The 25454-nt window shown below is 47.6% G+C and overlaps 2 protein-coding genes and 1 long non-coding RNA gene across 5 annotated transcripts; 1 reads left to right on the top strand and 2 right to left on the bottom strand.

Annotated features, from left to right (window-relative positions):
• Positions 1 to 556: 556 nt before the first annotated feature.
• Positions 557 to 5945, bottom strand: LOC115617888. The gene is made up of 3 exons (XR_003994693.1): positions 5806 to 5945; positions 3294 to 3391; positions 557 to 1907 (listed from the first exon to the last, which is right to left on the bottom strand). It is a non-coding gene; the product is annotated as an uncharacterized LOC115617888 (long non-coding RNA).
• Positions 5946 to 13358: 7413 nt separating this feature from the next.
• On the bottom strand, positions 13359 to 22040 carry CALCOCO2 (calcium binding and coiled-coil domain 2). 2 transcript variants are annotated; one of them, XM_030508900.1, is made up of 11 exons: positions 21788 to 22040; positions 20653 to 20841; positions 20180 to 20282; positions 19663 to 19796; positions 18820 to 18945; positions 18230 to 18357; positions 18028 to 18118; positions 16663 to 16758; positions 15793 to 15916; positions 15352 to 15389; positions 13359 to 14825 (listed from the first exon to the last, which is right to left on the bottom strand). In XM_030508900.1, exons 1-11 carry the CDS (start codon positions 21989 to 21991, stop codon positions 14649 to 14651), a joined length of 1410 nt encoding a protein of 469 aa, XP_030364760.1. In that variant the 5' UTR covers positions 21992 to 22040; the 3' UTR covers positions 13359 to 14648. The 2 variants fall into 2 exon arrangements, with proteins under 2 accessions (XP_030364760.1, XP_030364761.1); XM_030508901.1 differs by lacking the exon at positions 15352 to 15389.
• A 113-nt stretch (positions 22041 to 22153) lies between these two features.
• On the top strand, positions 22154 to 24547 carry ATP5MC1 (ATP synthase membrane subunit c locus 1). Of its 2 annotated transcripts, none has more exons than XM_030508898.1 (5): positions 22154 to 22244; positions 22636 to 22684; positions 23240 to 23317; positions 23565 to 23740; positions 24311 to 24547. In XM_030508898.1, the coding sequence occupies exons 1-5, from the start codon at positions 22156 to 22158 to the stop codon at positions 24423 to 24425; spliced, it is 507 nt and encodes a 168-aa protein (XP_030364758.1). In that variant the 5' UTR covers positions 22154 to 22155; the 3' UTR covers positions 24426 to 24547. The 2 variants fall into 2 exon arrangements, with proteins under 2 accessions (XP_030364758.1, XP_030364759.1); XM_030508899.1 differs by having other exon boundaries at positions 22196 to 22281.
• Positions 24548 to 25454: the final 907 nt, after the last annotated feature.

Raw genomic sequence — 25454 nt, 5'->3', positions numbered from 1 at the left:
GCGTCAAAGATTGGAGGTAACACAGGAAATCCTGAGTTTTGCTGCTGGTTTTAACATGGCTTTGTGTTAAAAACAAGTCACTTAAGCTGGAAAAATTGCCTCCTTCTTTGCCTGTTCTTGGTAGAGTGATGCTAGTGCTTTTTATATATATTGCAAAGAGGGAAACAAGTAACACACTTGGGTTGTAATTATAGCCTCAGGATGAATGAAGAATTGATACCAAGCTGTATGTGGTGGGAGCAGCAGAGGAGGAATCGGGATTAACTTTCCGTGCTCTGAGAAATACAGTCTGCCCCTTCTGTGACCAAGTAACTCCCACCGAGGGTGATGGATAACTCCAAAATACTTCTGTGTGCATGGAACTAGAGTGAGGTGGCTGCCAAGGCGAGGACTCCTGCAGGCAGCGCTCCTCGCCTGTGTCCGGCAGCACAATCAGCGTTTCTCACCGATTCGGTGTAGTCTGTCCCCCTCTGCCGGCCACCCACCAGCCGCCCAGCTCCGGGAGCCCTGTGGAGCGCCAGAACACCACAAAAGTGGTGGTAAAAAAGAGCCTGATCGTAGCGACCCACAGGCTGAAAACCCCCCTCAACAGACCAGTTAATCCATGACCACGTTGCAGGATTAAGGAGAGACTTTTATCGGGGTCCTCAAGCAACTGGGGCTTGGATTTGTGATCCAAGATAATACCAAACCCACATATTTCAAAGCGAGCACTGCCCTGGTGTAATGGGGGAGCAGATGTGACAGTTATGTTTCATAATAGCATGTGCTGTTATCCCCAGTTTGATAATAACATCTGCTAAAAGCAGCCACATCTGGCTGCTATCATAGCTACATCTCTGCACACAGCTGTTAAAAGTGGAAGGTGTCCTGGAAAGGGAGGAATACTGGAACCTTTGATAATAAACAAATCTAACTGAAGTGGTGTATTTCTACCCTGATATTGCAACAGCTCAATCAGTCTACAGCTTCTTTATATCATTATAACTGTGTTCATGCGTGGAAACTTCAATTGCTCAATTACTGCTTTAGAGCAATCCCATTTCCTAGCATGAGAAAGGATTTAGGAAGCAAAGTGTAAAGAAAAAACCACATAGAGTCATAGAATTGCTTAGGCTGAAAAAGTCCTTTTAAGATCAAGTCCAGCTGTTAAGCCAGCACTGTCAAGGCCACCACTAACCCATGTCCCCAAGCCCACATGTACACATCTTTTCAACCCCTCCAGGGATGGTGACTCCATCTCTGCCCTGGGCAGCCTGTTCCTGCACTTGACTTGTGGATCATTTCATTAAGAGTTGTTGCTTTGCACAATCACAGCACTGCAGCTGGTTTATTCACAAGAAAAGAAGATAGAAGGAATATGGCAAGAGAAATGCTCACAATGGGAAAATATATGTCTAAGTAAACTACTATAAAACTGCCTACCACAGCTGACAAAGAAAACAAATACAGTGAGGATGTAGAGTTGTTGCAGCATGATGGGCTAAGATTACAGGCAAAGTTTGGAGAGTGGTAACATCTTGTTAGACAAACCAGTGTCCCTAGGAAAAGCAGGCAAGCAGTTCGTCTCAAGACAAAAACTGAAATGCATGCTGTTGAGCTGGAGCACAAGCTTCCCTCTGTGGTGTTTTCTTCCCAATTTTGGTGTCCAGCTCTGCTTCTCACCTGAGTTTCTTCACTCGATTTATTCAACAGCAAGACAGTGCATTGGGGAAACACAAAGAAATGCTTTGAAGACTGATGTTGAGCATCTGAAGATGTACAAGAAAAGGTAAACACCACCCCCTCTGGGAGTAGCTCAGAAATGTTCTCTCCTTTTACCTCTTACTTGCAATGTCTTTTTCTCTGGCAGAATTAACTCTGTTCTTGTTAATGGAATAATTTGTCAGATGCATGCATACATTACCCTGTAAATGAATGAACAAGATGCAGGGTTAGAAAGGTATTAGCCTCCTCCCTTCTTCTCTACATGATCCTGGTCACACTGCATAATGTACAAAGCATCTTAATTAAGCACAGAAGATTTAATGGCACTAAATATGATCAGCCCTATACTGATCCCATTACTTTAAAGAACCCAATAAATGAGGCTCAACAGTTTCAATTTCACTTCACTGCAATCTCATCAGCATTCCAATTCCATCATTCTGAGAAATCAGCAGTTTAAATGGAAGATAACCCCCTTTCCCAGTCAGCCCCATTCTACAACCACTTCTTAGGAGAGCTAATTCTGTGCTGGAATGATTCAGAACCGCATACCAGAACCTTTGCCAGCCACCAGCTAAGCCATCACTTCTTTTGAGAAAGAAGTAAACCAAACTATCTTAGCACTTAGGCCTTTTCCCCTTCCAAGATTGCTCTTTCTTAGAACCATCTTTTTGCCACAACAATGCTTCATGAAAAATAGTACCAGACTAGTCCATAAAGTTAATTAGGTATGTATTTATAGAAGTACTAACTGTGCCAAAACTCATATGCAGCACTGATCTGGATAATATAACACATGCTGCATTCTACTAGAGAATCTGCTCAAATATTTCACGCATAATTGTATTTATGGCACTCAGATCCTACCAAGATGAATGACTGGTATTTATGAAGTGTTTAGGGATTCTCAAGAGAAAGATGCTTTGGACAGTGGAACCATTAGGATTTCTCTCTATCTCTGGTTGCTGTGTATTGAATTGTCATTAACTTCTGCTAATAGGCTTGTTTACTCACCAAGCTATTGTGCAAAAGGTCAGAGGATGCTGAAGTAGCAAAATGTGGAAGGCCCTCATTATAGACAAACATCCTTGGAGGGTCAAGAGATGTCACCAGCACATAAATCCCCAGATCAAACTTAAATCTACCAAGAATAAAAGGCTGGGAAGGAGAACATGAAGCCAATTTGCTTTTAAACTTGCTTGAAACACATGAACAACACTGGTAACTCATTAATAGCTACAGCAAAGGTGACAAGCCTAGCTGAGGTCCCTGCTGAACTCCTTTCTATGCCAGATCTACTTCTACCACAGTTTAGCCTGGTGCTGAGCTGGGAAAGATACTGTAAATGTCTCTTTTTGGGGTGTACGTCCCTAACACTGATCAAACTAGAGCGTGGGTCTGCACTACAGCAAGTAGTGACAGGTTCTCCACTTCATTTAAGGCCGTAGCTGGTCTCTGTACAGCTCAGTGGGTGTTTGAAGTTCACTTCAAGTGTAAATGTTTGAAGAAATGAAACCTTAACAACAGAGAAGGAGCCTGTGGGTCAGTCCACCTGATATCCCACTGAAGAAGAGCTCATTTCCTACCTTTCTTTTCTCCAAGCCAGAGGCTCCAAGTGTTCTCCTTTCCATCTCTTACTTTTTCCAGTCATTCATAGACTTTCGCTCTTTCCTTGGAACATTCCCTAAAAAATAACAACGAGGTCAAATGCAAAGTCAAACAAATTTAGCCCATAAAACACAGCATGTCCAAAGGTCAACAATAAACCAAAGTAAATCAAGATTTTGCTCCTGAAATTATTGGAAGTCCAAACAACTGGAAGCTTATTGAAGTTTTTATATTAGACTTCATTAGGGACATGACTTAAAAGTGTCAATCAAAACCACTTTGGTGAGAGACTCTTGTTTGGAATAGGACAATAGGGCTTAATGGGCCTCATGAAAAATGAGTATCTTTTAAGTGCTTACTCACTGAGGAGGGATAAAGTTTTCTTTCTTCCATTCATTTATCCTGAATGCCCTGAGTTCTTGTCAAGGTGATTCTGTCTCAAAATATTACAGTCATTTCTGAGCAAGAGTTTACAAGAATAACATGTAAAGTAGACATTTTTCTTTTGTCAGCAATGAATGCTTTTGACAGCGATGAATCTGAAGCAAATGACCAGTGGATGCTATTTCTGGCTGAGTGACCACAGCAGGGCAAGGCTAAACTGGGTATTAAAGCACCAGCCCAGGGACAAAGCAGCGATCTTGAAACGAGGAATGGGGGGATTACCCTTGAGATGTAAAGCTGGCAGATCACATCCTGCCCAAGCTTCATGTCCTTCTCAGCTTGGGTGGTGAAGATGCCTGTGCCCTGGCAGCCAGAGTCCAGTTTAAGAGCCAAGTCTTGTGTTTCCTTGATCAGCTACAGGGCTACGAACTGTCCTAACTAAGAGGAGGGAAATGGCACATAGGGACACTATAATAGTTATGAAAGAATTGCATTAAAGCTGCTTTCTAGTGTAGATTTCCTGGGCTTAGGTTTCCAAACTACTCCAAGAATCTTGCAAAAGTGTAACTGGAACAGCAAATAGGATTGTCAGAATATTGTAAGACTAGTTTCCTTCAGTCCTCTGCACTTCAAAGAGCTTTAAGTGATAATTGCTTATTTTTCCTGATTTCATTTTCAGCACTAACTTCAACCAGAGAAAATTATTTGCTTTCCTTTAGCCCAGCAGATTAATCTTTGCCTAGAATTCAGAAGAGGCTTTTAAGATGCTGAAAGTTACCCCTTTGGGCATGCAAATAATAGAATTTGAATCTGACAGTCAAGAATGGTGCCAAGAAGAAAGCCAGGCTTTAAAAGAAGAGCTGAATCTGCAGGAAGACAACAAGAAAGAAGTTGCATTCTTTTGGGAAGAGCTTTAGCACTCTGCTTATGTTTCCAGCCAGCAAATATTTCCTATAGGTCTCACTCCTTCCAGGAAAGTATCTAATTTTCTGGGGAAAGAAGCCCAGGGAGGAAAAAAAAAAGCCATAACCAAGTATTTGCTTGCAGCTTTTTGATTCCAAAAGAACAATAAAGGGATCATCATACACATACAGCCCACTCATAAGCCCTTGATTATTTTCCATTGCCACTAACCGATCTGTTGGTGCTGCACTCACTCTGTTCACTCCTGTCTCTTCCTACAGCTCCACGTGCTGCATCATAGAGCAACATAAGTTTAAGAGAATGAAGCTTTGTAATTTCAAGCTCTCTGTTTGGGCTCAGAGGGAGACGCGGAACCACCATTCCATTAGACCTTGGCCATCGATTGCTCCCTGGATGGATTATTTACAAACTGCCTGCTGTAGATGATAATCTGGACAATTAGTCAAAAAGGACTAGCAGCTAAACCGACGAGTTCTTAGTGTTTCAGAAGCTTCACATCAACTAGAAACAACTGGGAGAACAAACAGTTCCATTGATAGCTCTGAGGTGGTGAAAAACAACGATTCCTGGACTGCAGCTCTGAATAATGCTTTATTTGGATTGGAGCCACTTGAGTGTTGCTTCGTGTTCTCCTCTCAAGGCATGAATCCAGAAAACACTGGCAGGAGCTCACAGACATATTAAGTTTTGACTTCTTGCCTAACTTCAGTCATTATGAGAGAAATATGTCTGATGATCACAAGCTACTGTTTCAGAAAGATTAAACATTAGGGACAGCACCCACTCGCAAAGAGCAAGCGTTTCAACAACAAGGGGACACACTCCAGGGCCAATAAGGAGCGTTCTGGCTAAGGGCTGGTAGCACACACTGCATTAGCGGGGGAATTGCGAGTCAGGCAGCCAAATGTGAGCAAACCAAGATGCGTGGACACTAAACCTTTCGATTTCAAACAATTCAAGTGCACGAATACGAATTTACTCGTCCTTTAGGCATCGGCTACACCACAATTACTTTAGCTTCCCCATCCCAGGGACACGAGGAGCAGACTCCACAACCTGACGGACGCAGCACGGCTTTTGAGGCACCTTTCCCAACGTTCCACCCCTGCACTTGTCACAGGGGACCCGACAGGAGACTCTCCAGGCGGGAGCCGCCATCCCTCCCCACCGGGGAGCTCGCACCTTGCAGGGCCGGGCAGGCGGGAGACGGGAGACGGGAGACGGGAGACGGGAGACGGGAGACGGGAGACGGGAGACGGGAGACGGGAGACGGGAGACGGCGCCATCCCCGCCCGGCCCCCGCAGCCGCTGAGGCGAGACCCGGGTCGCGGCGCGCTGCGGCCAAGCAGCTGAGGAGAGCAAACCCCGCCCTCTGATTGGCCAAAGCGTCCGTTTCGACCCCGCCCCTCTATTACGATCTTGCCGCTCCATTGGGCCAAGCGGCCAAAAGAGTCTCTGATTGGCTAACAACAGCAAAGGAGGAGGAGGGGGGTGGGAGGTGTTGCTACGGCAACAAGAGGACGCCCTAGTGTCACGCGCGTGCGCCGGAGCTGCGCATGAGCATTGCAGCGCTGCCGCGCCTCATTTCCCGCCCCCAAATTAACGGTCTGCTAACGGCCGCGCCAACGGCCCCGCCCCGGCAAGGGGGGCGTGGCCTCGTTTGAACAGCCTCAGCCAATCACAGCTGCGAGAACGGGGGTGATTTGCATACTCATGAGGGCTGCGCGGTGGTGCCTGGGAGGCGGCTCTGGGGTGCTCTGAGGTGAGGCGGTGTCTGGTGCGGTAGTCCCGGCCCCACGGGGACAGTTCGTCTTTGTTTGTAGCGGTCCCGTGTGGAGCCGTGTAGCACCAAGCTCCGCGTTCGGGCTGGTGCGGTTTGGGTGTTGGGGGCAGCAGGAGAGAGGGTGTTAGACGCAGAGTCCAGAACCAAACGTTGATCCCTAGACAGCGATGGGGAGCTCACCGTCAGGGTTCTATTTGAGGCAGCAAATGTTGTGAGACCCAGGGGAGACCTTAGAGCAGCTCCAGTGCCTAAAGGGGCTACAGGAAACCTGGAGAGGGGCTTTGGACAAGGGACAGGACAAGGGGAATGGCTTTAACCTGCCACAAGGAGACTGAGATGAACTCTTGGGCAGAAGCTCTTCCCTGTGAGGGTGCTGAGGCGCTGGCACAGGGTGCCCAGAGAAGCTGTGGCTGCCCCATCCCTGGCAGTGTTCAAGGCCAGGTTGGACACAGGGGCTTGGAGCAACCTGCTCTAGTGGAAGGTGTCCCTGCCCGGGGCAGGGGGTCGGAGCTGGGTGAGCTTTAAGGTCCCTTCAACCCAGACCAGGCTGGGATTCTATGACCCTGTGCAGCCGGGTGCCTGTGCCACCCAAGCTCTGGGCTAACAACAGTGCCCAAATCCTAGCACAGCCTTGTCTTAAACCTGTAAAGAGTCACAAAAGGAACCCGAGGTGAATAATAACGTAAGGAAACGACCAGCTTTGGGAAACTGAAATGAGCCTTCCAGGTCTGCGGGTGCTGCTGACACAATGGGCAGTGCCATTTACATCCAGGATCCGCAACAGTTGTAGGGATTCAGTTCCTGCTGCCATGGAAACAGACCGCGGTGGCGAGCAATGGAGCAGGTTGTTCGAAGCTAATTGTTCGACACACTCACAAAAGCTTGGATCCCCTTTTCTTTTTGTGATAGTGGTTCCTTTAAAGTAACCTGCTCCATTCCCATGGCAGCCAGCAGCAGATTTACTAGCATTCATTTTCCAGTTTACAATCCCGATCCGTGCCAGGAGGTTAAGGGTTTTCCAACGTTTTGCATAGAACTAAAGATCCAGGGAGCGCCTCAGATTGATTTCAGCAATCTGTAGCGTACTTAATACGATGCATTCAAGTGATGTATAGGGAGATACAGCTTCGACATTAAAGCAGCTTATTTTTCTCTTCTGCTGCTTGTAAACACAAGGGTTGTTGTGTGGTTTAGTGTTTTGCTGGGACTAAAGACATTTACATTCAGAATCCTGCCTCTAGTTTATCCTCTGGCTCTTGTTGGGCCACGTGTTTGAGGCTCAAGTGCAAGAATCTCGTGGTTAGGGGTTATCTTGGGAAAGTTCCCTGAGAAATATGATTTAGTAGCTCTTTCCAAGTTCATGTGTCTTCCAAGACAGGGGTGAGGGCTGTAACTCTGCTGTCAGGTAGGACTGTAACTCAAGGATTCCTGCCTTTCAGAGCAGGGGGGCATTACAAGAAAGATCGAGTGTCCCCATTTTGCCCCATTTAAAACCCCCACCAGTGTAAAGCAGCACCAACATCTCAAGGCACATTTTCAAGGTGTAGTTCAGACAGCACAGAACACAGCTCATTAAAATCGTCTTATACTGACAGAGAAGGGGCTTCCTAAAGGCATAGAAACCACTGAGCTGCCTAAACCCCCCTGATATTCTCTGTTTTATACAACGAAGAGCCCATCTTCCCAACCTTTCCTTGTTTTGGATCAGATCTAGCCAAACAATAGCCCTCTTTAAGGAAGGATTGTCAAGTCTAATGACTCCATTAAGGCAAGCGTGGGTTCATATATGCTGCTACAACCACGTAATAACTCTTGGGAATTAAAAATCCATATGGCTCTCGGCTGTGCTACAGAACATGTGGAGCAGCTGCTCTCAAAAATGTTATAACTGTTATTAAAAAAGGAATTAAGTACACTCTGTGGCTTCTAAACTGCAACTTCTTATGAAATGGGAACAAATTCAGGGCAGAAAACGGCCAGAACCTGCAGGCTGACCACCTTTGTTTGTCCTTTTCATTGTCAGTGTTTGTTTCGGCTTGCATTTAGATGCTGTAATCATGAGCGAGGCCCCGGAGGAATACACGTTATAAAAGCACAGGCAATATTCTAGTCTCATCCTGCGCGTGGGGAAGGGAAGCAGGCAGGGGACGAGACGTACAGATGTAAGTGCCTCAGGGCTCGAGTTATCAACTCGCTCTCGAAGCAGCTGCTCCCACTGGCGAATCTCTTATGGATCAGTAGAGGAGAAGTACAGCCTGATGAACCCCACCAGGTTTTGCAGGCTGGGAAAACCATTGGGAAGGGTTAAAAACTCCCTGGAGCCTGAATGGCATCAATCCCTTTTGGCAGCCATCCATTTTTCCTCCATCCTGGCTCGCTTCTGCTGTTCAGCTTCTCTCAAAATGAATGTTAAAGCTGGCGAGGGAAAAGGGGGATTATGCCACAGATTTTTCGGAGTGACTTTGGCCAAATTCCTTCATGGCTACATAACTGTTTTTCCCTGTCTGTAACACAGGGGTGATATATAATTAGAACATAAGTCTTGTAAGGCCTCATTCTTTGGAGCTTGTCACATGAGGTTGTAATGTGAAAGGAACTATGTTTAACATCATTAATTTCGGATCTGTGCTGCTGATGGCTTTTGCTGTATTTGAGACTCTCGGTGCCAGACTAGTATTTATATAAGACTACAACCCCTGGGTGCTCTGAAGCTGGTAGAAGCTCTGTCACCAATGTGATTTTGTACTTCTATTCCATGCTAAGCAGGGTGCAAGCCTCCATTTAAGCCTAAACTGATCTTGGACACGAGTTTTAATGAGCTCTGGTGCCTCAGAAGGCAGAGTCCACACGGTCTCTTAAACCCTGTGCAGTCCTGTCTTGCTTCCCGAGCGGGATGGCACAAGCATGGCTGTGCTGATCACAATATATTCCATAATACACAGCCAGCAGAGGATGGATGAGTGAGCTCAAGTTCCTTCCTAAAAGGCTTTAGTGTTGCATACAGCACGGTGCTGTGCTATGATTTGGGGGGGCAACTAAGTCAAGGGGCATATTTGTAGTAACCCAGTTTCTGGCCAGACCCAGTGAGCAGCAGAAACATTGCTGTTTGGATCAGGACATGGTGTCCAATGCTCCCTGAAGGTAGTTTGGACTGGCTAGGAAGGTTTAAATCATCATCTTGAAAAGGAAAATCTTTGCCTAACAGCAAGAGACGGTCTATGCAGAACTTAAAACGTGATCAAAACCTAACAGAACCCTCTACTTGCTGAGATTTACGGCTTCGCAGACCAACGGAGCGACATGTAAACTGCAATGCATCCGTCTTTATCCCACAAGCATCCCTGGTGCTGTTACTCCCCTCTCCAGCCCCCCTAGATGAATAACCCCTTCCCCTTGCCACGCTGAATAAGCCAGGTGACTCCAAACCCGGCCACCCAGCAGATGCTTCCGCAGTGCCAACTGTTCTGACCCCCCCCAGCCCATCTCCAGCTTTATTCCCCCCCTCCTTCCCCCGTGTCCCACCAATCTAGGCTGCCTGGCACATGCTACACGCTGCAGTCCCACCGGAGTGATATTGTGATGGAAATGAGGGAGGGGATGCAGGCAGAACTGCACAGATTTACAGCACTCTGAGGGTTTCCATTAAAATCCTTGACAACTTGTTATTTATGAGTAGACCAACAGCTCTTCTAATATCCAGGGCCTAGACCCCATTCACTTCAATAATGCTGGTTTGGAATAAATGAGCCAGAGGATGGAAACCAGTTCTGTTGGTATAATGGAGGAGGCTAATAGCTGTTTAGAGAAAACAACTGATGTAATTCTGGGACCCAATCCTTTCACCACCGAAACAATAAAGGTTCGATTCTTCAGTGCATTTCATGTAGTGATTTAATTCAGTACAAAGCGGGTGATAAATGGCAGCGTTTGGATTTCGTGCCGTTATATACCCACTAAGCACTCTCTATTTGCCCAAGTGCACTAGAGATAAAGGGACTCATTGACTCCTGTGCGAGCAGGAATCGCTCGCTCTGGATCTCTGCAGCAGAACAAAGATGCACAATGCCTCCTTAGGAAATAAGACCATTGACAAAACCCCCCTTTGCTTATGGGTCGTGTTGTCAGTTTTCAGTCCCACAGGGCTCTGTGAGCATTCCCTTCCCCACACCTTTCGGAGCAGTCTGTCCAAGTGTCATTTTAGGGCACTTTTCTCCACCTTTCCCTGCTCTGCTCTCTTTCCCTTCCCATCTCTGGCATGCCAGATGCAGAAGCACCTCCACTTGCTGAGTAAGCACTGGACTGGTCCCTGTAATAAGGACTTCCATGATCAAAACACTCTAAGCCCTCGATGTGCATTATGCTGCTGGAAAGAATTATCGATCTCTTCTGCTGTGTCTTAAAATCAAACTGACAAGTTGATTACCGAGTAGAACCACTCAATTCCTGGCTTGTACACGGCTTTCCTTTCCCTCCTTTGTTCACCTGCAGCTTGTCTATTTACATTCCTTTTAGTCAGGAATCTTTTAGTTTCCTTTTGGCTTTCCCATTACGGTGAAGAGCAGCAGCAGCAGCTCTCCCAGACCATGTTCTGCAGGAGATGGGCCGTTCTCCACGGCTCTGCCTCCTCCAAGCACACACCCAAGCCCTAGCATGGTGCTTCTGGATGAGACTGACTATCCTGAAGGTCCAAATTGTTCTGCAGAAAGAGGAAAGAAGACCTGGATAGACAAAGAGGAGCCAGGAGGTGAATGGGTGGAGGAGAGAGGCTGTTCAAGTGAGGAAGGGGACTGTGGCTGTACGATTGGGAATCACTTCCTGGAAGAAGCAGAGCATTTATTTTGGCCTCCATTGAGATGCTCTGACTTTCAGCACCGAGATAGGTTGGGAATCTGGGATCTGTAACCATTTCCTTTGTGTCCAGTCTCTTTTTTCTGCATCAAAAAGAACTTTTCCCAGGAAAAACAATGGCCTTTCCTATGGAACGAGCTGACATCAGGCAGTATGTGATGCCCTCTGGGACCACAGTTGGCAGCTGAGAGAAGTTACCATCTGATTTGCATTTTACATGTACAGAAAACATTCCTGCTAATTGGAAAATGATGTGCCACGGGCAGGGACAGGTATATCCAAAATACACTCTGTGTGAATGTGAGGGAAAGCCCAAGAGAAGAACCAGCTTCTTGGGAAAGGAAGGCAAAGGGGCGGACAAAAATGGGGGAGAAACAAAAGGACCAAGGAAAGGGAGCAGAGCTTTCTGAGGCTGAGTTACACTGCATTGGGGCAGTGGCTGCTGGTGGAAAGCAGCCTCAGCCAGTTCCTAAGCTGGACCAAACTGATGAGCCTTATAAAGGTTTTAAAATACCTATATTTGCAGAGATTTCCCCTACAAAGTATGACTTTTTCCATTGAGATACATTTCTAATGAATGCCTGTTCAGATGCTACATGAATTCGGGTATAAATTGTGCCAAACCCTTCCTGTCCCTTTTGCAAATGTATTTCAAGATCCTTATCTAATACATATCAATGTAAATATTGGATCTCATCCGAAGCATAACTATAGCTAATTATCAGCCATTTGAGCTACTTCGGTATTAAACCATAAAATGGACATAGGATTGAAACCTCTTCTGATTCCAAAGGCTAAATGCAGCAGTAACGTAAATAATGGTGTAAATTACAAGCAAAATGAAAACATGGTCAGAAAATATAGGATGTAATTTGTGCTTAGGGCTGAATTGGTCCCTGGCTGCCCAGGATAAGGAAGGTATGACCTACATCAGGCCGAAGTGTATGGCTGGGAGTCTGAATCTGTGGTGTTATTACAGGAAAATAAAAGACATCCCTTAAAATACTTCCAAAAGCCACCATCCTCCGGAGATTTATTGCAGTCTGACCCCCTCTGCCGGTCACCCGGGTGCTGCCTGTGTCCCAGCGCCAGCACCTCAGCATAGGCACCGAGATTTGCAGGCATTACAGGAGCAGGCAAGTGGGAAATGCAGTGTAAAAGGAACAGAGAGGCAATTCGGGGGCATCGACGCTTGGCACCAGTAGATCGAGGACATGGGTGGCATCACCACGTAGTTCTAACCTCAGCTGACTGCGTTTGGGTTTAGGACATGAGCTGCTAAAGCCAGTAGTAGCAAGAGTGTAGCCAGGAAAGAGGTTTGGGAACAGGCATTTGGGTGTTTTAGTAAAACTCGCATTTGTGTCTCTCCACCTTTGAGCTGCTTCTGTCAAGATGCCAAACAATGAAAGAAATAACATGTAATTCAGAACGAGGACATATGGGAAAAGGTAGGTGAGGGGGAAAGCATTTTGTTGAGAAACAATAGGACTTTTCCTGAGGAAACATGGGTTTGGTTAAAAACGAGCCTCATTTGGATGGAATGTTTGCTTGTCACAATTGGGATAAAGCTATGGCAGGAATGTGGAGATATCCTCCAGTAATCAATAATGGCAAAACATGTACAGTGCCAAGTACTTCTCATCCTGAGTGAGGAGGTTGTCAGCTTTTTCTGCCAGCTTAGGGAAAAAGGGGTCGATAGCTGGACATTCCTATGGCAGAGAAGAAATTCAGCTCTAGGTGTTTAGATCAGCACTACTGGGAGCAGATAGAAACAAACAGATCCCATAGAGCTCATCTCAGTTTCCCGATTTGTTCTTGTTATCCCATGCTTTGGGATAACGTTATCCTTTGGCCTTCATGATATATTCCCATGCTGTGAAGAGCCACTGAGGATCAAGCAGTTAAAGAGGCGCTTTCTGTTAAACAGAAACGGTCTCACTACCCGCAGGGATATCACTTATGCACTAAAAGTTATTCAAGAGGTGCTCAAGTACTTTGTTATACAGAAGCTTCACCAAGCAATTGAAAGGCTGCAAATAGCTCCCTTAAGACCCCATCAACTCCTCCAATGTATTTCTTTAAGAAGGAACAGACATACACATCCTTTTCAAAGATTCTCTTTGTATAGCTTTTATTCCTGGTTGTGGTTAATGCTTGCCAGTATAGTAGATCTCAAGGCAGAAATTCTCTGTTTAAATCTAGATCGGTTAGAAAAGGTTGTGTAGAATGAAGGCAGTAAAACATTTTGAAATCTTTGTTACTCTAAATATTCTTAAAACTCTATGAAAACATCTTAGGGGTTTCTATTTCTTCAGATACTCAGCAGGAAACAGTGTGATACATCTGGATAATAAACCTTTGCCCGTTTGTGCTTGTGTGGAAAAAAAAAAGAGCTGTTAATCATGAACTGAAAATCCTGCAGCACAAACAAACATGAACTAGAAAACCTGCGTGCAAAGCATTGGACTATCCCAAGGCACTTCGTTGTGAATCACAATGTTTTGGCTTGAGAACAGACTCTGCTTGTTAAATCAACGCGGTTCAGAAAGACAAAAAGAGAAGTAATCCTAATTCATGATTTCCTTTCAGTAAGGATGCCCCGTTTCTGACTGAGACACCATTTATCCTCTGAGAGACAACTCAGCTCCTGCTCTCCTGTGGGCTCCATGGCACACCCACCTTCTGTTTCAGAAATTCCAGGTTTTCCTCAACCTGGGATGGATGGAGAGCACAGTGCATGCGCCTCACCCCAGGATAAGCTGTGCTGCCTACTTTGCTGGACCTTCATATCTGAAACCAGATGCTTTGTCTCTTTGTAAGTATGCCTCCTTCACTTGTGTTACTGATGGTGAAAGAAGAGATGTGCTTTTATTCAGACTTACTTTCTTACTAAGAATTAATTCTGAACTCCAGCAGCTGAGCAGGACTGATAGTGTGGTCCTAAAGGATCAAGAAATGTTTCTGAGCTTTGGTTAGCAATCACAGTGCTATATTAAAGAATAAAACCATTAGAATAGAGCTGTATCAGCCAAGAACAGAAAACTGCTGTAGAAAACTACATCCCATCACTTGGATCCCGACCTGAATAAACAGTTACATGGCAAATCCTGTTCTATAGAACTGGGACCTAAATTACTCATGGTAGGATTTGTAAGTTGTTTAACAAGTGTACATCCAAGACAAGAAACCTGAGTTTGATGATAGTGATTCAGTTTCAGGATGTGGATGTCTGACCTGATTTGTGTGTTGGTCACAGGCTGCATGAAGCAAAGAGCTCAGAATTCCAGCCCTGGCTGCATTGTCATTCTTGTCTGGGTGATCTTAGCACAAACTAAGCCTATCCAGTGATTCCAGTGATTTTGATCTATATTGCAGAGTAGATACAAATCCACCATCATTCCAGGACATGACAAAGCATATGGGCAAACAACGCCTGGTCGTTGGACTTCTCAAAGGTCTCACTGCAGAATGGGCACTCCAGAAGATGGCTCTGCACGTGGGCCTTGTACTGACTTGTTAGAGTATCTTCAGGAAGTACTTCATCGAACATGAAGCATTTCTTCATAGAAGCCTGAAGGACAAAGGAAAGGCAAATAAAATCAGTTTTAAAAATGCTATTCAAAGAGAAGCAGCAGCAAAGTTTAGCAGCAGGTTATCACTCCTGGGCAAGTCTTTCTGACTTTAACACTCTCAAGTTTTCAGATGTCTCCAGGCTTCTCTAAATAGCACTTAAAAGTCAAGAGCTTCTAAGAGGTGCTCTAACTTTCCATCCTACATCACACATGTCCATGTTTCCAATGGGAAATAAGGCATTCAGCAGCTGCCTGCTGCTCATTCTGACATCAGATACTGCCAGAGCTGATCCTTAAAGATTAAGGTCAACAGTTTCCTTTCTCTTCCTTAATAAATGTAATTCTGTGTTATTAATTTTACATGTTAAGCATATGTGGCTCCATTTTGCTGTCTGCTCTCTTACCAGGACCAAACCAGGAAGTAGACAACTGATTACAGCGCTGAACTGGGAGGTTGTTATTTCAAACCACTAATTTGTGTCCATAAACCACTAGTCCACGTCCAGTCGTGTCCACTTTACTTACTATGTCTGCAGCTCCTGCCTCCGGGTTTGCTCCTGCAGCTGGAAAAAGAAGTCCATTTAGCCACAGCAAAATGATTACCAATGTAATGTGCTGGTAACTAGTAATTCTTGAAACATGAGGATGTAGCTCTGGATCTAACCCATATTTAGGACTATGGAAGCTGGACATAAGCCACTGAACTAGCTGTCTCACAGCTGAATAAACTAGCTAATAGTTGTCTCTCTTGGCAGCAAATGAACAGACAGATGATCACTTAAAGTCAGCTCTTAACACCTGGCAGCATTTTGCAGCTGCCAAGTCATCTGCACACATGCAAAGCTGCACAGAGGTGCTGCTAATAATGGCTTTCCTACAGCATTCAATTGGAGAGGGAGGATAATTGGCTTGAGGCTTTAAGTGCTGTGTATTTGCGGTTGCAGACAGAATGCCAAGTAATCTCACCACAATATGGATTTCCAAACAGAAGGCCTCCTACTTTAGGAGCTCGGGAAACAACAGAGACAGAAGAAGCCTCTCTCGCCTGCAAGAGACGCCTCAGGAGTCTGCCATTCTTTTCCCTTAGTTGCTGCAAATGGACAGGAGGACAGAATGAGTTTCCAGAAGCTCGGGACACCACTTCAGAGAAAATCACACTTTGCACTAACACAAATCCTCTGTATCAGTATCCAAATTGCTCTGAACTTCTTTTAGACAGCTCCGTGTTAGCCCTGCTTGACCGAATGGGTAAGTGAGGCAAGAAAAGGCAAAGATCTATTCTGTGGCCTGCTTGAAAGGCAGATAAGATGATCCCAACAGAGTAATACACTTTAACAGACAGAAGACTATCCTGAAATCATGCAGAGTAAGGAACACAACTGAGCAGTCTGCTTAGACTGGATGAGGGTGCTGAGGTCCTGGCACAGGGTGCCCAGAGAAGCTGTGGCTGCCCCATCCCTGGCAGTGTTCAAGGCCAGGCTGGACACAGGGGCTTGGAGCAACCTAGTGGAAGGTGTCCCTGCCCGGGGCAGGGGTTGGAGACAGATCAGTTTTAAAGGTCCCTTCCCACCCAAATCCATTTATTTCAGTGGTGTCAGAATTAAGCTAACATTAGGAGGTTTTGGAATCCCCATGCTATCATGAGGAAACCAGTCTAGTCAGTCATTTGTACGTGCCTGCAGAGTGTCTGACAGCCTGGCTGGAGGTGATGACTCATGTGCAGGCACAGTTAGTGATCTGTTTGGTAGAAGGATTAATGGAACTGAACTCTAGACTGAGAGGTTACTGTCACACTCAGTACAGGAGAAAAGCGAGGGAGTTGTGCCAAATTCTCACCTGATTTTCCTCATCAGCTTCCTTCTTTTTTTCCTGCAGAATCTGAAACAAATGCTTCTGCTCCTCCAGTTCTTTCAGTAAGTTCTCGTTTTGTTGCTACAAAGAGAAAGTGTTACTTGGTAAATCATGGGAAACTGGCAACTGAAATGATGACAGCTTCAAGCACTGGAGCTGCCATATACTACCTGCCTCATGCTGCCTTTATGACCAACAAACAACCCTTCACTTCCAATGGGAGTCTCACCATTTCATAGCTTGTCACCCAGGACATCTCCATGGCACCACTCATGCTCTGTATGTTCATTACAACATGTGAAGTGACCTCTGAAGGGGATCTATGACAGCTCAAAGAGGGAGGTTGAAGAACTCATACAGCTGAAACATTCCCCCTGGCAGGTTTCCTGGTGCTGTGAGACTTGCCTGGACAGTGGATGACCAGTACATCCTTGAGAATGAATCTTGTAGCTGACTCTTGAATTAAATCACTAGATCAGAGAAGCTGGAGTACTTAGGGATTCTGCAGTCATTCGCAAACAATCACTCCAAGACTCCTGAACATTTGGCATCACAGTGGAGGTAATCACAGCATGTATTTCAGGCATATAATTTTCAATGCCAAAAGTGAGAACAGAGCTTCTAAAAGCTTCCTGAGCACCTTTAGAAGGTCACTCAGGACAACAGACTAAAGATGATGTGATGGCCTCAGGCATTGCTAATGATGGTTTCTTCAGTAGAAATAACCACCACAGCATGCTGCCCTTTTATAGCCTTCTCATTCCTTCAGGGAGTGAGTTTCAGTGCTGAGGTTTCTGGATTACTTCTAAAAGGTCTGCAGAGGTTACCCAAGACAAGCAAGCCTTTTGTCCATCAACTTGAATTTGTTATACATAAAGTCACCTGCAACATCACAGGGAAACTGTGATGGTTCTGCAAAGTGAAAGAAGGTGGAGGACAGTGAATCCCACGCACAGGTACCAGCAGGTTCCATACAACACAGCAGAGCTCCTTCTGCACAGAAATCCCAGGTTTTCAGCTTGGATCCTTAGCTAGCAGGAGGGAAATGACACTCTGATTTTGGTCAACTTCCAAGAGCATGTGAAGAGGATGTTTTGGGGGAATAAAATCCTCACCGTTTCTCTTAGCACATGCCCCTCTACCCTTCCCTTCCAGAACACAGCTTTCCGGAGCTTTCCTGGAGGTCAAATCACACCAAAGGTTGACCTTTTCCTAAAGAACCCATGTAATCAAAAAAGAAACTCATACACCACGTGCTTGCTCAGGATTGCTTAGTTCTCCTTCAGAGGGAAACTGATGCCGTCAGGGACAGTTCACCAAAGCAAAGGAGGACAACTCTGCGCTTGCTACCTGTAGCTGGTCCAGGTGATCCAGCGCTGTTTTCAGTCTGGTTTCCAGGCATTCCTTGTCAGAGGTCACACTCTGAATTTGCTCTTTGAGTCTAATCAGAACAAATCAAAACACACCATCATTTCACCTATGGAAATCTAATCCCTAAAGGCAAGGCGCTTACGTGATCCCCTGTTTTGAGATATGCTGTAAATACACTTACTGGTGCATTACTGCCCGCCTGCCATCATCCAGCCTCTTTAGATGTGTATTTTCCTTTCTCAGGGAATTCAGCTCCACTTCCAGTTTCTTTGTGGTGCTCCTTAGAGACTCTAAAGCATTCTGCAGCTCCTGAAGAATCACAGTGAGGTCAACAGGAGGTATATGGGCAATAGTCCTGCTCTGCACTGGAACTGCAAAACCCCTCCAATGCAACACTGCCAGGCAGCCTGTCTGAAGGAGGAAAATCTCTCCTTTGCATCCTGACTGCTCTTTCAGACCCTGTTTGATTTATATTAAGCCCTGAGCAAAACTGAAGGGGGAAAAGATAATGATGATGTGATTTCAGGACAGCCTACAAATCATTTTTGAACACTCCCCTTCCCATATGTTCTTGCCTCCTGTGTCTGAAGATGTCTCCTGTTCATCATTATTGTCTTATCACAGTGGAGTGGTAAAGGATTAAACAGAAAACAGGGGAGAAACCTCTCTAATTTTCTCCTGGAAGCATATGGTGGAACAAGAGCTGACTCAATCCCTCTTCATCTTTCAGACTTAAAGCTTCTGACTTATTGCATTAAGTTTTTTGGTTACCTGGGTCTTCTTGAGCTCTTGCTGCAGATGGCTGTTCTGTTCCTGGAGACTTGCACAGTTTGCTTTCAGCTTCTCATTTTCCTTATGCAGGTTTTGGTTTTGGTGTTCAACCTCTTCCACTTCTCCCTGGCAAGCAACAAAGTTGTTGGGTCATCACAGAAGCACTGCAAAATCCCAGAGCACAGTGCAGAGAGCACAGAAAGATGAGCTCTGCAAGAGGGAACACTGTGTATCTCCTTGTGCCTTCACTACCAGTGCAGACCAGATGGCTGCTTCATTCTCCCCAGTCTGCCTAAAGCTACCATCAACCTCAGTTTTGAATACTAAGCACATTCTACCCCTGATCTCTGGAGACGCTCAATGTCTTCTGTGCCTGCAGCAGCCAGCAAAGGCAGAGCTTTGGGGCTTTTTGCAGTTTGTTAGATTAGCACCACATGTGCAGTGTAGTCATTAAGAGTGCTGCACACAGGACTGCAAAATCAGAGTGCTTGGCCACGCAGCACTTCAGTTACTGACCATGTGCATGCTCTTACTCCCACCTAATGGCAGGCTGTTTCCATGAAAATGACATTTTCATTTAGAAATCATTCAAAATGCCCTAAACCGCTATATATTAAGTCACTCCCTGTTACAAAATGCTCACAATCTAAGTGATAAATGGCAGGCAGAGACACAAAGGCCTCCCACATCAGTGTGACAGATCAGTAAGAGAAGCCAAGAACAGAATCCAAGCCTGCTAAGTTCTAGCTTGGCAGCTGAGTCAGCAGATCACTCCATGTTAGCAGGGAGCATATGCCAATAAAAGCTGAGGCAGTAAAAAGCAGGGCAAGAGGTGATACTAACCTGCGTGGTAACCACCAGGATGTCATCCTCAGCATCTACTCTGAACTGGAAAGGCACACTGGCTCCCCGCACCACGCCATCCTGGTCGATGTAGCAGAACTGATAGTACTCATCATCTTGTGGCAGGTAGCAAGCTTCAGACAAACAGAACCACCCCATCATATGCAGCTTCTAATTACTCAAGTCTCTTAAACTATACAGCAAAGTGAGACCCTCAGAAGACTGAGTCCCCCCAGTTGAGTATTGTTGGCAATGTAGCACCAGTGAAGTGTTCAGTATTGTCAGAGCACTGTCAGGAATTCCTTGTGCCAGTGCCAAGAACACAAACATCACTCAGTCAGGATGGCAGAATGCAGCAGATTTTAAATGTTGTGGTTTATGAGGGGATTTGAAATAAGCCTCCCAAAGTGTGGTCCTACGGATAGGCTGTAATTCCAAACGGAGTGCTTACTAGTGGCAGCAAAGTGGGAATCCACGTGCACACACCTACCCCGAGTGACCCACGCTGCCACCTCACCTTTGAATTGGATCTGTTGCTGCATGGTGGTGTCTCTGTGGGTGTCACTCGGCAGAGGAGCCCACATGAATGTGTAATATTCCCGGATTGTTTTCCATCCCACCTGGAACAGCAAAATTGTTATATGGCATCACACAGTTCATGTTTCTCCTGTGGTAATGGGACTGTATTGCCACATAGATCAGTTACTGGGAGGACTTCTAAGAGTTATGGCCTACGCATGAAAGGATAATTATAGAATCATGGAATGGTTAGGGTTGGAAGGGACCTTAAAGATCATCAAGCCTTGAAGCTGTTCAGGTCACAGCAGGTCTGGCCCTTTGTCCCTAGGCACAATAAAGATGTTCCATTACACAAGGTTATTAGTGAGAAAAAAATCTCCCAACCTGATTCTATCAAAGCCTGAGCTGTTTGTTTTTGCCTCCTGCTGCTTTCTCATCCTTGGCACATCTGGTTTCACAGGATTCACTCACCCGGAAGATGCCCACCCAGTCCTTCCCACGAGGAAGGATGCTCTCCGTGAGGGTGTAATAACAGGTTACGTCTCCTCCAGGAACATAAAACTTCTCCACGTCGTTAAAGATGACCTGGGAGAAGTGGCAGTTCTCTAAGATGATGGCAGAAGTGGGAGGCTCCTCGGAGATCTCCTCCATCATGGATGTCTACAAGAGGAAAGGGATTATCTCATCTTTGGATGCTGCAGACACAATTGTGTCCGTGACAAGTACAAAGAGGTTCGGCTCAGGAATGAGGTCCAAATCCCCCTATGCACACACCACGGTGTCCCTGCCACTGTGGCCAGGCTGCTCCCAACATCCACAGCAGCTTGCAGATCCTCTTTAGCAGGCACATGCAAGGCTCTTCCATCTGACCACTCCTTCCCAGCCACAGTGCCTGGTGCTGAGGCTGCCAGCATGGGACAGCAGCCCCTCTCCTGCTTGGGACTCCATGCACCAGCCCCACTGATGACCCTACAGAGGGCAGGGCAGACCATTGCAATGGATGTGGCACAATCCTCCAGGACATCCTGGGCTGCAGCATCACTTCTAGCTCTCAGTAAAGCACAGGAACCAGGGTGCAGTTCACCCAAGCCTCTGCCTTTATCTGGCTGATGTCAATCTTCCCTGCTCCCAAATGCCAGGTTGCTCTTGAGAGCCACCAGATAGAGAAGAAAACAGATGTAAGGACAGCACTTTAACCATGTTATTACATCCCTTTGGGACAAGACACAAGGTTAAGATTAACCCGCAAAGAAAACGAAGTGCTGGATGCAGCAAAACGATGGATTCTGCTGCTGAGAACAGCAACAACGTGTTGGTATCGGTGCAAACACTTGTGCTCTTAAAGGAAAACGAGCTTCAAGCCGCGGTTGGACACCGCATGCTCCGGGCAGCGTGTGCCACGGGGTGTGCCCGGCTCCCATCCCCACCCTCGGCGGGGCGCGGGCAGCGGAACGGGCCCTTCCCGTTCCCTTCGGCCGCGAAACGAAAGCGAAAGTGTCGCCGCCGCTCCGCAGCCCCGACCCCGTCCCGTCTCCCCCACTCCGGGCTCCCGCACGGCAGCAGCCTCCGGGAGCGGTGCAGAGAGCCCGTCCCCCGCCTCACTCACCGAGAGGCGCGGCTGGAGACCTCCAGGAGGTGGAGGATCGCGAGAAGGCGGAGCAGCCCCCGTGCTGCCCCGCACAACGCACCTCCCCGTCGGACGCGGAGTTCGATGCGGGACAAACCCTCCCCGGTGGCCGGGACACCGGCGGCCCCGCGGCCCCCCGGCTCTGGATCCGGAGCCGCCTCTATGGTACCCTCTATGGTACATGCAGCCCCTACCGCAGCCTCCCGCGCCTTAAGGAGACCTCCAGCCAATGCTCAAGTACACGGTGAAAATAACCAACCAATAGCAACCCGCGTAGCGGCACCGCCCTCCCGCCCTATCCCGCTATCCCGGATGCATAGTGGGCGGTGCTTTCGCTGGCACAGCCAATGGGGAGTGCGGAAGTTGTCCCAGCATGCTGCGCGCCCTGCGCGGCGCCAGCCAATGAGCGCGGAGGACGCGGGAGGGACACGGCAAGGTGAGCAGCCGCCGCAGCCCTGGGCGCAGCCGAGCAGGTCGGGCCCGACCGGGGCCGGGGCAGGGACCGGGGCAGGGACCGGGGTACCCGCTGGGGCAGCACCGGCTGTGCCGTGCCCTTCCGTGGGGGGCGGTGTCTCCGCCGTTCTCGCAGCGGGTTTAACCGGCTTTGGGAGGGGGGTCTCGGCTGTGTCCGGGCCGGTGGAGCCGTGGCGCGCCGGGTCTGCCCTGGAAGGAGCCAGACGGGGATGAGCGGGCGGGGGTGTCGGGAGAGACAAGCCTCGGGTACGGCAGCGGCTGTGTGTGTGTGTGTGTCAGTCCCCGGGCGGGATGGCCGGTAGCGGCAGCGCTGGGCTTCCCAATTCCACTTATTTCCCGTTCTTCTGTGTTAGGTTAAGCAAAATGCAGGCTCCTCTGGCTCTCCTCGGCTCCCCAGCTGTGGTAAGTCACCTTTCTTCAGAGGGGTGTTACACTTAGTGGGGATACACAGTTGTGACTGTTTCTGTGTGTTGCTGGGTTGAACGCACTGTCCTGGCTGCCCTCAGCTGCGGGGGGATCTGTGGGTTTAACAAGGGGGGGGGGGAAACAAGGTGACCTCTGGTGACCGGAGGGTGATACCATCCATCTTGGTGGACATGCAGTGAGCTGCAGGCCCAGGGGCTTCCCAGAGAGAAGGAACTGGTGGTCTCTGAGGTGCTCAACCAGCTCTTTCTTCTGAGGTATGACCTGAGAAACCAGTGTGTGGAGCTGAGCTGCTGTGGCAGATGGGACACTTCCCCTGCTGCAGCATGTGTCTGGGGTCGTTTTGCTCATGGACTTGGTCCAGCTGGCTGAGAGGAATGTCCTGCGTTTGCATATCCCTTTGCTTTTTAGTCCTGTTTCATACTCGAGGTGGTTTCAGACCATCCAAGCTTGTTCTTCATAAAATAACGGCTTTTTCCTGAGCGTTGGTGTGGGCACATCCAGTGATAGTTCCTTGTCTGTGTTTCGCTTCAGTTCCGGTGCTGTTCCAGGGCTCTGGCCAGACCAGTTTCGGTGTCTGTTTTCAGCAGGCCTGAGCTTCAGACTCTACAGGTGAGACTTTTACTGGGTAAATCAAGTCCTGGACTTCTGTGCTCGCTGCCTGTGGTACTCGATGGCTCCTCCTGCAGTGGAGGAGTAAGTTTGTGTATCAAGAAAGTGGCTAATGGGGGGGACATAGCTTTTAGCCTGGATTGGGAATGGCTTTGCTCTTGCTCTGCCTTGAGTGGCAGTGATCATGTTTTAGTGAACCTTTCTATATGATGAGAAGTGTCATTGGAGCGTGTGTGTTGTCCCGCAGCCCGCCGGCGTGTCCCACCCGCAGCTCGCCCGCCGGGACTTCCAGACCAGCACCGCTTCCCGGGATATTGACACTGCCGCCAAGTTCATCGGCGCCGGGGCTGCCACGGTCGGGGTGGCTGGCTCAGGAGCAGGGATTGGGACGGTGTTTGGCAGCTTGATCATTGGCTATGCCAGGTAAGAAAGATCACCAGGCTGGCTCAAAATGAATCCCTTTCTTCCAGCACTAAATCTAAAGCTATTCCAGCTTTGGAATACATATCCAGCTTGATGTGTGTGGAAGCAGATTAACTGAAGCAGTTCTTGGCATAGAAAATGGTTGTTATAATCCATTATGCAATTAAAATAGAGAAGGTAAAGCTCCTGAGTTGTTTGAATTCACCCTCTAATGCCTTGTAAACGGTGCAGCTGCTCTGGGGAGCTCGCTCTGCCTCCAGAGGAAATGCAGCACTAGTTGTGAGCAGGAGCTGTTGCATGGTGCCACCGGGGTGGGTGGCATGAGCCTTTGGGTGGCACGAGCCTTTGGGCTTCAGCATGCCTGCACCACTAAAGCCAGGGAGAAACCATGTCTGTCTCATTCCAGCCACTCTGTCACAAAGTGGTTTGTGCTCCAAAATCTGTTGCTTATGTCACAGAATCCCGGTATTCTGTGACACAGGCTCTGGTTTGGGTTTGTTTTCCTCACTGTGGATCCTTTCTTTGTTTCCTTTCTCTCTCTGCTTTGTTCCTCCTGGTATCGACGTGCAGGAACCCGTCCCTCAAGCAGCAGCTTTTCTCCTACGCCATCCTGGGCTTTGCCCTGTCCGAGGCCATGGGGCTCTTCTGTTTGATGGTGGCATTCCTGATCCTCTTCGCTATGTGACAACGTGTGGTCCTGGCTGTGGCTTCCATCACTCTGTGCTCTGCGGTTCGAGCCTGCTTCCATCCGAGCGCTCCAGACTGACAATTAAAGAACAGATTTCTCTAAATAAACTGGTGGCTTTGTTTTATTTTTCCTTATGTTCTGCTCCAGCAGTGGGGAAGTCCTTGGGTGAGTTGATGTATTGCTTGGAGAGAGCAATCTCCCAGCTATGGAGTCACTCGCTGGTAAAGGATAAAGGGAATAGTGAATGGTGATGTGAAGTGAGTCAGGTGAGAGATGTCCTTGAACAGCTCAGCCATGCAAAAACATTGAATCCCAGACTGGGTTGGGTTGGAAGGGACCTTAAAGCTCATCCAGTTCCAATCCCCTGCCATGGGCAAGGACACCTTCTACTAGAGCAGGTTGCTCCATGAGCATTGCCCTTGCAAAGCCAATACTTGTGGGTGAGCTGACAAAGTGAGGGGTTTCCATATACTGTTGAAAATATCCTGTGCCATGAAAGGCAGAACAGAGAGAGGTGATGGGCTCAGGCAAGTGCGCTTGGGAGTGTGTCAGTGGTGTTTGCAGAGCTGGATTAGCAGTGAGTACAATGAGATATGTGCTGCCACATCATCTCCTGCCACAAAGAAGAGCTGGTTTCAAGGTCACACTATTCATGTTCCTGCTCAAACCACCTCTTTACACCAAGGACCCTGCTGGGTGATTCCCCTGCAGCAGGTACTTGCTCAGAGCACACAAGGGAGGGGAAACATGAAAACCCAACCTGGGCCTTGTGCTGAGGGCAGTGGGAAGGGGAGGGCTGGGGGAGCTCGTCTGCTTATCTGCTTTAGGTAATTGAATTAATGCAGGTGCTCCGTGTGCTCAGAGCATCCGGAGCTGTGATCTCCCTGGGGATGTGAAGAGGGGTCTGTTCAATGGCAATAGTGAGGAGAAGGGGGCTTGAGGAGGGTTTGACTTGAAAAGTCTCCTTGAGCCCTCTTGGGGAAACCAAAAAGAACTTGAGGACTGGTTGAAATAGAGAAAGCACCC

The sequence above is a fragment of the Strigops habroptila genome, chromosome 19 (assembly GCF_004027225.2).
Source record: "Strigops habroptila isolate Jane chromosome 19, bStrHab1.2.pri, whole genome shotgun sequence".
NCBI lineage: Eukaryota > Metazoa > Chordata > Aves > Psittaciformes > Psittacidae > Strigops > Strigops habroptila.
The sequence above is the reverse complement of the archived record's forward strand: the minus strand, read 5'-3'. Positions and strand labels throughout refer to the sequence as shown.

Excerpts from the sequence above, each read along its gene's own strand:
- CALCOCO2 (XM_030508900.1), bottom strand. The coding sequence starts at position 21,991 with ATGTACCATAGAGGGTACCATAGAGGCGGCTCCGGATCCAGAGCCGGG. Across the intron at positions 20,283-20,652 it reads ACTGGGTGGGCATCTTCCGG|GTGGGATGGAAAACAATCCG; the intron begins GTGAGTGAATCC and ends TTGCTGTTCCAG. Across the intron at positions 18,119-18,229 it reads AGGCGGGCAGTAATGCACCA|ACTCAAAGAGCAAATTCAGA; the intron begins GTAAGTGTATTT and ends TGTTCTGATTAG.
- ATP5MC1 (XM_030508898.1), top strand. The coding sequence starts at position 22,156 with ATGGGGAGTGCGGAAGTTGTCCCAGCATGCTGCGCGCCCTGCGCGGCG. Across the intron at positions 22,245-22,635 it reads CGCGGGAGGGACACGGCAAG|GTTAAGCAAAATGCAGGCTC; the intron begins GTGAGCAGCCGC and ends CTTCTGTGTTAG. Across the intron at positions 22,685-23,239 it reads TCCTCGGCTCCCCAGCTGTG|TTCCGGTGCTGTTCCAGGGC; the intron begins GTAAGTCACCTT and ends GTTTCGCTTCAG.